Raw genomic sequence first — 11970 nt, forward strand, 5'->3', positions numbered from 1 at the left:
TTCCTTTTTCCCCCTTTTCTTTCCGCTTCGTGTGCATTGTGAACTATTTTCTCGGCAACATTGATAAATAGTATTTTGTTTTAATTCTTAAAAAGTGTAGTATTGAATCATTTCAAATTGGACTTCACGGAGTTTGGAGAAAACACACCATTGTCTAAATGAGGACTTCTCTAATTCACATTCCCTATTACTCTATTTCTCATCCTCTTGACGAGCAGCCTGACCCAACTCCCCTTCGCTTACACCTACCCTGTCCCACCCTCACCGAAAACTCCTTTCACCCAATTCCCCAGTGATCTCCACTCTCTGTCAGCCCGACTCTTCAATCCCAGCTATCCTTGCCACCATGACCAAACCCATCAACCGCTCCCCTCCGATCAACTGTGTATCCTGGAATTAAGTAATTAATGGGGAAATGTGTTTGTCTTGCGTTATTACGTCGTCCTTCTTAACAGTGTTTTCCTTAGTATTTGCAGGCTCGTTTGCTTTCAAAAACACTTCAGCAGTTGCGTCGAAACGTCATGCTGACAAGTTGTGTTACGAGCCCAGCCTAATAAGGCGTATCTAAGCAAGAAACATTAAAATATAACAATTTGTTTTTGTTTTAGTAAGGCGCGCAGGATCTTCCCCCTCCCACCTCTAATTTCGGCTGTTGTGGAAACCCTGTTTTGAAGTTGTGCAAATCAGAGATTGTTGAGGTCAAAGGCCATTTTTGTATTAGTGATGTATTAAATATTCCCTGTCTGGTACAGGAGCCGGAAAAAAAATCTACTCCGCGGGGTTAACTTCAATAAAACCGAGGAAGTGAAACTCACGCAGAGAATAAGGCGGCGGAATGGCTACAAAGGTAATGAGAAATATGTCAATTCCTGGGGAGTTTAATGAACCGGGGCTGGTTACCGAAGCGGGGCCCGAGCCTGGGCCCTCATTGATCGAAGCTGTGGCCCGGGCCTTGGTTACTGAAGTTGTAGCTCGGGGCGGGAGGACGGTTATCGAAGCCTGGGCTCGCGCGGCTAAAAGAGAGAGAGAGAACCTGCTCGCGCTACTCTGTGCCGTCACCTCGAGCTCCGGCCTGGTCTGGGTGTGGAGCAGCCCGCACTGGCGATCCCGGGTCCCGCTGGTTCCCGTGACCCAGACCGGCTCTTTGCTGTGCACATCCCAGTCAGACGGCAAGGTGGCTGATGTGGGCGATAAGTTTTTCAAACCGAATTTTACTATAACATTGAATCATTAGTGAATGAAATTCTGCAACACATAAGGCTCCTAAAGTTTCAAAGATAGGACTGGCGAAAAATAGCTAAGATCGTAACGAATGGCCACCTGATAGACGAGGATATTTTACTCCGTCATTTAGGCTAGCTTTGCCTAAAAAGACTAATTAGTAATTGGTGAAACCATTCGTTTCGTTGCCGAGCCTGGTATTAAGCGATTTGAAAGGGTTGGGAACTGATAACCAGTGATAATTGGGGGGGGGGGGGGAAGACTATTAACACTATCAACACTATCTAGTACCGTCAGTTTTAACTCTGACCATTTAAAACACACTGATTCCCGTCAGGCGGCAGAGATGTAGGATTTTGATACGATAAAGGTGCCTCACGGAAAAAAAGTTAAAAGCAGGTGACCGCGTTAAAATCTGCGATTGCTTTTGGGTGTAGTGAAATCCCCAAGAAAACTATTGTGCTGGTTTGTTCATATGACGCGTTCAGTCACGGTACTTGCAAAAAAAGTCTCATCCCATGCACGTAATATATTCAAACAATTTTATTTAAAAAAAAAGATTTGCAAACGTTCTGGGTGGTCTCTCAGAACAAGTTGTACTATTGATAGATGCATTTTGTTCTGTACAATATTCTTTAATACAGATTCAGTTGTCAACCCATAGGTAAGTTCACATGTTTTAGGGTTTTTATGGTCATAAAAGACCCCTATTTAAGTTTATTATACAATGACGACCAGCTCCTCCGTAACATACTTTGCAATGCACTGACTGAGACAACTTGTCAAAATGCTGTGATTCAATCTGCATTCATTGCACTCGTTTTTTTAAAAGTATTTCTTCTTGAGATGTGGAGAAAGTGAGGACTGCAGATGCTGGAGATCAGAGCTGAATATGTGTTGCTGGAAAAGTGCAGCAGGTCAGGCAGCATCCAAGGAGCAGGAAAAGGGCTTATGCCTGAAGAAGGGCTCATTCCCGAAACGTCGATTCTCCTGTTGCTTGGATGCTGCCTGACCTGCTGCGCTTTTCCAGCAACACATTTTCAGCTTCTTGAGTTGTGGACAACTCTGGTTAGGTCTAACTTATTGCTGATTTTTGACTGCATTGAGCAGATTACTGTATCGTGTAGAACTTAAGACAATAAGACTAGGGGCAGAACAAGGCCATTTAGTCTACTGAGTTTCCTCCAATTTTCAATGAGATGGATGAACTTATAATAATCAGTTCCACTTTACTCCCTTTTCCCCCTGAACTCCTTAATATCCTTAGTGATTAAAAATCTGTGTCTTGAATACACTTAATTACCTAGTCTCAGCAGACCTCTGCTGTAAAGAGTTCCATAGATTCATGACCCTCTAAAAGAAGAAATTCCTTCACGTGTCTTTAAATGTGCGACCCTTATTCTGAGATTATGCTGTTTGATCCTGGACTATCCCACAAGTGGAAACAACCCTTCCATATCTACCGTTTCAAGTCTGCTAAGAATCTTGTATGTTTCAATAAGGTTACTTCTCATTCTTCTATATTCCAATGAGTATTCAACTTCCCCTCAGAAAACATAACTGGTATCAGCTGAGTGATCTTTCTCAGGATTGTCCCAATGCTAGTATATCTCTCTCTAGATAAGGGGTCAAAAAATGTGTACAGTACTTTCAGATGTGTTCTGTCAATCTTGGAATAAAGGTGCAAGAGTAGTTCATTCAGCATCTCTAGCCTGTTCTGTTATTAGATGAAATCACTACCTTTGTTTCAAATTTTTTCATATGTTTGTTTTTCCATTCTGAGAATTTCAATTACCGAGCCTTGATGGCATTTTGAGCTCCAGCTTTCCATGTCTTTTGTGCAAAGAATTTTTTTCCTGATAATGTCCCTTGGATCTAACTAAGGTTAATCACAATCCAGTCAAATCCTTTAATCGCTGAGCTCATTGTAGATTACCCCTGAATTTCAACAGTTTGTCAAAACTCCCAAATTTCTCTCTCTCTCTCTCTCTCTCCCCTGTTGTCTTTCTGTAATATTAAAATGTTCTTTATATCCTTTCCAGTTAGTCTGATTTCACTATTCTTTGCATTTATCTAAGTCTTTTGTTTTCATTTCATATTATATCTTTCCTCATTTGTGGATTAATATTGTTTAATTACATAAATAGAGACTCTGACCTTTAAGAGTATGTACAGGTCTTTTGCTGTAGAACCACAGTTGGACAGTGGGAGTTATTTAGCCTGATGGCATTTGATTTAATTTATATTGTCACATACATGTAGCTAGGTACAGTACAGGCAGATCATACAATAGTGCATTAAGGTCATAGATTGGAGCAAAGAATACACTATTACAGCTGCAGAGAAGGTGTACAAAGAACAAGATCAACAATAAATTAAAAATTTGAATAGTCCATTCAGAAGTCTAATAACAGCAGGGAAGAAGCTGCTGTTTAATCTGTTGGTACGTATTTAAGCTTTTATATCTTCTGCTTGACAGATGAAGTTGGAAGATATAACTGGGGTGGGAAGCATCTTTGATTATGTTGGCTGCCTTCCTGAGGCAGTAAGAAGTATAGATGGAGTCAGTGGGTGGGAGGTTGGCTTGTGTGATGGGCTGTATCCACAACTCTCTCTAGTTTCTTATGGTCCTGATAGAATGCTTTCTGTTGTGCGTCTGTAAAAATTGGTAAGAATCTTTATGTACGCTGAATTTCCTTAGGCTCCTGAGGAAGTAGAGGCATCGTTGTACTTTCTTCACTGTAGCATCATATGGGTGGACCAGAACTGATTGGTAATCATCACCCCCTAGGAACTTGATGCTCTCAACCACCTCCACCTCAACACCATTGATGTGGAGAGGGGCCTGCCCTCTACTTTGTTTCTTGAAGTTAATGACCAACTTTTGCTTTTTGTTGAGGGAGAGATTGTTATCTTTAAGGTGGAGTTGCAGTCAATAAGTAGAAGTCTGAGGTAGTTATCCTTATCCAGATGTTGCAGGGATGGTATAGGGCCTGGGAGATGCTGTGGATATGTTGTGACAGTAGGCGAATTGCATGGAATCAAGGCAGGCTGGGAGGCTAGAGTTGATGTGAGCTGAAAATGTGTTGCTGGAAAAGCGCAACAGGTCAGGCAGCATCCAGGGAACAGGAGAATCGACGTTTGGGGCATAAGCCCTTCTTCAGGAATGAAGAAGGGTTTATGCCCGAAACGTCGATTCTCCTGTTCCCTGGAAGCTGCCTGACCTGCTGCGCTTTTCCAGCAACATATTTTCAGCTCTGATCTCCAGTATCTGCAGACCTCACTTTCTCCTCATAGAGTTGATGTGAGCCATGACTAACCTCTTAATGCTGCTTCATTATGGAGGCCAGAGCAACTGCACAGAAACAATTGTGGCACGCTGTACGAGTTTTGTTTGGCACCAGGATAATGGCGGTCTTCTTGAAGCAGGTGGGGATTCCAGATTTTAGTAAGGATTCAATTGTACAGCATGGAAATAGACCCTTTAGTCCAACTTGTCCAAGTCAACCAGATATTTTACATTTATCTCGTTCTATTTGTTAGCACTTGGCCCACATCCCTTTCAACCCTTCCTAATCAAATCCAATTGGATGGGTATCAGCTTTCACCACCACATCTGGCAGCTCATTCCATACACACACCACTGTGAAGAAGTTGCTCTTTTGGTTGCTTTTACATCTTTCCCCTCTCACCTTAAACCTGTGCCCTCTCGTTTTGGACTCTCCTACCCTGGAAAAAGACCTTGGCTATTCATTCTATACCAGCCCTTTGTGATCTTAAGAACTATAAGGTCACTTCTCAGTCTCTGATGCTCCAAGGAAAATAGCCCCAGTATATTCAGCCTCTCCTTAAAACTCAAACCCTCCAACCCTGGCAACATTCTAGTAAATCTTTTCTGAACCCTTTCAAGTTTCATAACATCATTCCTATTGCAAGGAGGCCAGAATGGAAGGTAGTATTCCAATGTCCTATGTAGATTAGATTAGATTACTTACAGCGTGGAAACAGGCCCTTCGGCCCAACAAGTCCACACCGCCCCGCTGAAGCGCAACCCACCCATACCCCTACATTTGCCCCTTACCTAACACTACGGGCAATTTAGCCTGGCCAATTCACCTGACCTGCACATCTTTGGACTGTGGGAGGAAACCCACGCAGACACGGGGAGAACGTGCAAACTCCACACAGTCAGTCGCCTGAGGCGGGAATTGAACCCGGGTCTCTAGCGCTGTGAGGCAGCAGTGCTAACCACTGTGCCACCGTGCCGCCCAGTGCTAACCCAGCAACATGACCTCCCAACGCCTATACTCAATGCACTGACCAATGAAGGCAGACATATCAAATGCCTTCTTCTCCTATCTGCCTGCTACTCAACTTTCAAGGAATTATGAACCTACACCCCAAAGTCTCTTTGGCAACATTCCGCAGGGCCCTATCTTTAAATGTATAAGTCTTGCTCTGTTTTTCCTTACCAAATTGCAACACTTCACTTATCTAAATTAAACTTGTTCTGCCAGTCTTTGGCCTATCTGATCGAAGTCCCATTGTACTCTGAGGTAACCTTATTCACTGTCCACAACACCTCCAATTTTAGTGTCATCTGCAAACTTACTAATTATTCCTCCGGTATTCACATGCAATGGACCCAGCATCGATCCTTGCAGCAAACCGCTGGTCACTGGCCTCCATTCTGAAAAGCAGCCTTCTACCACTGTCCTATATATTTTTTACCTTCAAGAGGTTAAAGATACCAGCAAATATTCCTGCCAGCTGGTACATGCAGGATCTGAGTGCATGGCCGGGGACTTCATCTGGGCCAACCTCCTTTCATGGGTTCATTCTCAAAAAGGCGATCTGTTGCCTGCAGCGGTGACTGAGGGAACAGGTGCATCTGAGGTTGTTGATATTTCACTGACTTTCTGTTAGAAATGAGTGTAAAATGCATTGTGTGCATCATGAAATGATGTATTTGTGTCTGCTATTCTGTTCTGCTTTGTTTTGTATCCTGTTACGTCATTTGATCCATGACAGACTCCCAAAAGGACTCCCCAACTATTCCCACACTCCAGCCCTAACTCCATTGCTCTCTAACTCCATCACTTTAAAATATATATCCAGCTCTTTTTTGAAATGTCCGGTGAAATTCGCCTCCACCAATCTCCCAGGCAGCGTATTCCAAATGCTGACAAAGTAAACAAGTTTCTCCTCATCTCATTCCTAGCTCTCTTACTGACAATCTTGAAATTGTGTTATATACTGATATACCAACTAGTGGAAACAGAATATCCTTTACATGTTCAAAATTGTTCATAATTTTGAACACCTCAATTTATCTTACTTGCTCCAATCTCTATTCATTTGTATAAAACCATTCATGCTTGGTATCTCACTAATTAATCTCCTTTGATTTCCTTCCAGACCTTTTTGATTAGATTTGATTTATTACTGTCACATGTACCGAGATATAGTGAAAAGTATTGTTTTGTGTGCTGTTTAGACAAATACATCAGAGTAATAGATCAGAATGCAGAATATAATGTTACAGCTACCCAGAATGTGCAGAGGAAGATTAGCTCTAATATGAGAGGTCCATTCATAAGTCTGATAACAGCAGGGGAAGGAGCTGTTCATGAATCTTTCTTAGAGTCGTACAGCATGGAAACAGACCCTTTGCTCCAACTAGTCTATGCGAGCTAGTTCCACATGCCTGCGTTTGGCCGATATTCCTCTAAATCTTTCCCATTCATGTAATTGTCCAAATGTATTTTAAATATTGTAACTGTACCTACATCCACCATTTCCTCTGGCAGCTCATTCCACACAAACTAGCCTATGTGTTTTTTTAACAAAAAAGTTGCCCCTCAGGTCCTTTTTAAACTTTCTCCTATCTCCTTAAAATATGCCCTAGTTTTGAACTCCCCCACCTTAGGGAAAAGACCATATCTATTCACCTCATATGTCCCTCATGATTTTATAAACCTCTGAGGTCACTCCTCAATGCTCCAGTGAAAGAAGACCCAGCTTGCACGGCCTATTTTTATAACTCATCCTCTGTTTCTGGCAACGTCCTGGTAAGTCTTTCTGAATCCTATCCAATTTAATAATATCCTTCCTATGGCATGGTAAGCAGAACTGGACATGTATGCCAGAGAAGGCCTCACCAATGTACTGTACAACCTCAACATGATGTCCCAACTCCTACATTCAAAGGTCTGAGCAATGAAGGCAAGTGTGCAAAATGCCTTCTTAACCACACTGTCTACCTCTGATGCAAATTTCCGAGAATTAAGTACCTGAACCACTGTTCAACAGCATTACCCAGCATTAATTGTATAAGTTCTGTCTTTGTTTTTAACAAAAAGCAATACCTTACATTTATCCAAATTAAATTCCATCTGCCACTCGTCAGTCCATTGACCCAATTTATCATAATCTCTTTGTAATCTTAGATAACCTCCTTCACTGTCCACTGTACCACCAAATTTTGGTATGAGAAAATGAAGACTGCAGATGCTGGAGATCAGAGTCGAGAGTGTGTTGCTAGGAAAGCACCACAGGTTAGGCAGCATCCAAGGAGCAGGAATGAGGCGAGAGGTTTGACGCTGAGAGATAAATGGTAGGGGGGTGGGGTTGGTAGCTAAGAAAGTTATAGATGGATGAAGGTGAGGGAGAATGTGATAGGTCAGAGGGGGGAGTGATGGACAGATCTGGAGGGTGGTGCTGTTTTGGAGGCTTGGGGCTAGGATAATGTGGGGAGAGGGGAAATGAGGAAGCTGTTGAAATCCACATTTATCCCATGTGGTTGCAGGGTCCCAAGGAGGAATATGAGGCGTTCTTCTTCCAGGCGTCGCGTGGTAAAGGTTTAGCTGTGGAGGAGGCCTAGGACCTGCGTGTCCTTGATGGAGGGGGAGTTGAAGTATTCAACTACGAGGCAGTGGGGTTGATGGGTGCAGGTGTCCCAGAGATGTTCTCAGAAACGATCTGCCTGAAGATGTCCTGTCTCCCCAACGTACAGGAGACCACACCGGGTGCAACGGATGCGGTAGATGACATTGGTAGAAGTACAGGTGAATTTCTGATGGATGTGGAAGGATCCCTTGGGGCCTTGGATGGAGGTGAGGTGAGGGGAGTGGCGTGGCCACAGGTTTTGTACTTTCTGCAGTGGCAGGAAAAGGTGCCAGGAGTGGGGTGTGAGCTGGTGGGGGGTGTGAACCTTACGAGGGAGTTGTGGAGGGAATGGTATCTCTGGAACACTGGTAGGGTTAAGGAGGGAAATATATCTTTGGTGGGGTCCATTTGGAGGTGGTGGAAGTGGTGGAGGATGATGCGATGTATGCGGAGGTTGGTGGGGTGGAAGGTGAGAACCAGGGGGATTCTGTCCTTGTTGCGTTGGGATGGCTGGAGTGCATGGGCAGTGGTGTGAAGTGGAGGAGATGCGCAGGAGGGCATTGTCAACTACATGGGAAGAGAAGTTGCGATCATGGAAGAAGGAAGCCATCTAGGAATTTGAGGTGGAATTGGTCATCTGGAAAAGATGCGGTGGAGGAATTGAGAATAAGGGATGGTGTTTTTACAGGAGGGAGCGTGGGAGGAGGTGTAGTCCAGGTAGCTGTGGGAGTGGGTGAGCTTGTAGTAGATGTTTGTGGTTAGTCGGCCGCCGGAGACAGTGATGGAAAGATCCAGGGAGGGGAGGGAGGTGTCTGAGACGGTCCAGGTGAATTTGAGATTGGGGTGGAAAGATTGGTAAAGTTGATGAACTGTTCAACCTCCTTGTGGGAGCACGAGGCGGTGCCATTACAGTCATTTTTCTGGACCTCTCCATTACTCTCTGGTGACCGACTAACCACAGACATCTACTACAAGATCCCACTGTACTCTAAGATAACCTTTTTCGCTGTCCACAGTACCTCCACTGCCCATGTCCCATTGGTTTAGGAAAAAAAAAGATACATCTAAGTTTGCATCTTGGGAAGAAAAACTGGAGCAAATTGACTGGCTGTTCTGTGATCAGTGTTAGCTTTATGAGGTTGTTTGTTGCAGAAAAGGGGTTGGTAAGCTGTGAGTGAGTGAAGAGTCATGCACCATGCACCAAGCTTTTTTATATCTAATCCAGGGATTTAAAAGATATTGGATGCATTTCAAATGCACTCAGGCTGTAGAGTTATTTAATGGTTGCTGAAGCGCAGAGTAGCTTTTTACGTAAATTGTGTGCTGTCAATGTCCCTGTAAACCTGTGCAGCAATGGGAGATGTGCTATGCAGAGAATAAACACAAGACAATGAGATATACGAGATATAGGAATAGAAGTTGGCAATTCAGCCCTTCAAGTCTTCTTTGCCATTCAATTTGATCATGGCTGACCTAATAATCTTCTCTACTTTCTTGTCTTTTCCCTATAGTTTTTGATTCCCTTACTGATTAAAATTTTGATGATGGAGAAGGTGAGGACTGGAGGTCAGGGTCAAAACGTGTGGTGCTGGAAAAGCACAGCAGGTCAGGTAGCATCCAAGGAGCTAGAGAGTTGACGTTTCGGGCATAAGTCCTTTATCAGGAATGTTGCAGATGAAGGGCTTATTCCCGAAATGTCAACTCTCCTGCTCTTTCGATGCTGCTTGACCTGCTGCGCTTTTCCAAGTGCTACACTGTTTGACCCCAAAATTTTGATGTCAGCATTGAATATACATAATTACTCAGCCTCAACAGCCCTCTATGGTAAATCCTTCCACAGATCCATTACCCTCTGAAAGAAGTAGTTCTTCCTCTTCTCTCTAACATGTGTGATTCCTTATTTTGGCTATATTTAAGCAAACATCCATTTAAATACACAACTAGGGATTCTCTACTCGAGGCACAGACAGATGTTTCTGTGGCCACCATGTGAAAAATCAGAATGGTGCGTTGTCCCTGGTGCCAGGATCAAGGATGTGTCTGATAGGGTGCAGAATGTCCTCAAAGGGGTGAGGGCCCAGCAGGAGGTCATTGAACACTTTGGTACCAACGACATAGGAAGGGAAAAGGATGAGATACTGAAAGGAGAATATAGAAAGTTAGGCAGGAACTTAAAAAGGAGGTCCTCTAGGGTAGTAATATCTGGATTACTCCTGGTGTTATGAACTAGTGAGAGTAGGAATAGGAGGATAGAGCAGACGAATTCGTGGCTGAGGAGATGCTGTATGGGAGAAGGATTCACATTTTTGGATCATTGGAATCTCTTCTGGGGTAGAAGTGACCTGTACAAGAAGGATGGATTGCACTTGAATTGGAAGGGGACTAATATAATGGCAGGGAGATTTGCTAAAGCTGATCTGGAGGATTTAACCTAGTAAGGTTGGGGGGGTGGGATCCAGGGAGATAGTGAGGAAAGAGATCAATCTGAGACAGGTACAGTTGAGAAAAGAAGCAAGTCAAACAGCCAGGGCAGGCAGGGACAAAGCAGAGAACCAGGTAGGACTGATAAATTAAAGCACAGTTATTTCAATGCAAGAGGCCTAACAGGGAAGGCAGAGAACTCAGGGGATGGTTAGGAACATGGGACTGGGATATCAAAGCAATTACAGACACATGGCTCAGGACATACAGGACTGGAAACTGAATGTTCCAGGATATAAATGCTCCAGGAAGGACAGAAAGGGAGGCAAGAGAGGAAAGGGAGTGGTGTTTTTGGTAAGAGATAGCATTACTACTGTACTGAGGGAGGATATTCCCAGAAATATATCCAGGCAAGTTATTTTGGTGGAACTGAGAAATAAGAAAGGGATTATTACCTTAATGGGATTGTCTTATAGACCCCCTAATAGTCAGCAGTAAATTGAGAAACAAATTTGTAAGGAGATCTGTTATCTATAAGAATAATAGGGTAGTTATGGTAGGGGATTTAACCTTTCGAACTATAGACTGGGGCTGCCACTGTGTTAAGGGTTTTAAGTGTGTTTTAAGACAATTTTCTGACTCAGTATGTGGATGTACCTACTAGAAAAGGTGCAAAACTTGACCTCCTCTTGGGAAATAAGGCAGGGCAGGTGACTGGGGTGTCAGTGGGGGAGCACTTTGGGGCCAGCGACCATAATTGTATAGTGATGGAAAAGGATAGATGAGATCTAAAAGTTGAAGTTCTAAATTGCAGAAAGGCTAATTTTGACCCTATTAGGCAAGAGCTTTCAAAAGCTGATTGGGGGCAGATGTTTGCAGGTAAAGGGATGGCTGGAAAATGGGAAGCCTTGAGAAATGAGATAACGAGAGTCCAGAGACAGTATATTCCTGTTAGGGTGATAGGAAAAGCTGGTAGGTGTAGGGAATGTTGGATGACTAGAGTAATTGAGGGTTTGGTTCAGAAAAATAAGGAAGAATATGTCAGAAATAGACAGGATAGATCGAGTGAATCCTTCGAGTATAAAGGCAGTAGGAATATACTTAAGAGGGAAATCAGGAAGGCAAAAAGGGGACATGAGATGCTTTGGCAAATATAATTAAGGAGAATCTAAAGGGGTTTTACAAATACATTAAGGACAAAAAGGTAACTAGGGAGAGAATAGGGCCCTTCAAGGCTGAGGTAAAAACAATGACTGCAGATGCTGGAAACCAGATTCTGGATTAGTGGTGCTGGAAGAGCACAGCAGTTCAGGCAGCATCCGAGGAGCTTCGAAATCGACGTTTCGGGAAAAAGCCCTTCATCAGGAATAAAGGCAGAGAGCCTGAAGGGTAGAGAGATAAGCTCGAGGCGGGTGGGGGTGGGGAAAAAGTAGCATAGAG

The 11970-nt window shown here is 43.5% G+C and overlaps 1 protein-coding gene across 5 annotated transcripts in view; it reads left to right on the forward strand.

Moving 5' to 3' along the window:
- Positions 1 to 222: 222 nt before the first annotated feature.
- The window catches only part of LOC122552919 (sorting nexin-9-like), a 160939-nt gene continuing 149191 nt past the window's right edge, over positions 223 to 11970 (forward strand). For 3 of the 5 annotated variants that reach the window (XM_043696161.1, XM_043696163.1, XM_043696164.1), the window contains exon 1: positions 467 to 847. In XM_043696161.1, the coding sequence (XP_043552096.1) occupies positions 836 to 847 (12 nt within the window). In that variant the 5' untranslated portion in view covers positions 467 to 835. Of the gene's footprint in view, positions 401 to 466; positions 848 to 11970 lie in introns of those variants that run through there. The other 2 variants (XM_043696162.1, XM_043696165.1) reach the window with 2 other exon arrangements.

This window comes from Chiloscyllium plagiosum, chromosome 9, assembly GCF_004010195.1.
Source record: "Chiloscyllium plagiosum isolate BGI_BamShark_2017 chromosome 9, ASM401019v2, whole genome shotgun sequence".
In the NCBI taxonomy this organism is placed as follows: Eukaryota; Metazoa; Chordata; class Chondrichthyes; order Orectolobiformes; family Hemiscylliidae; genus Chiloscyllium; species Chiloscyllium plagiosum.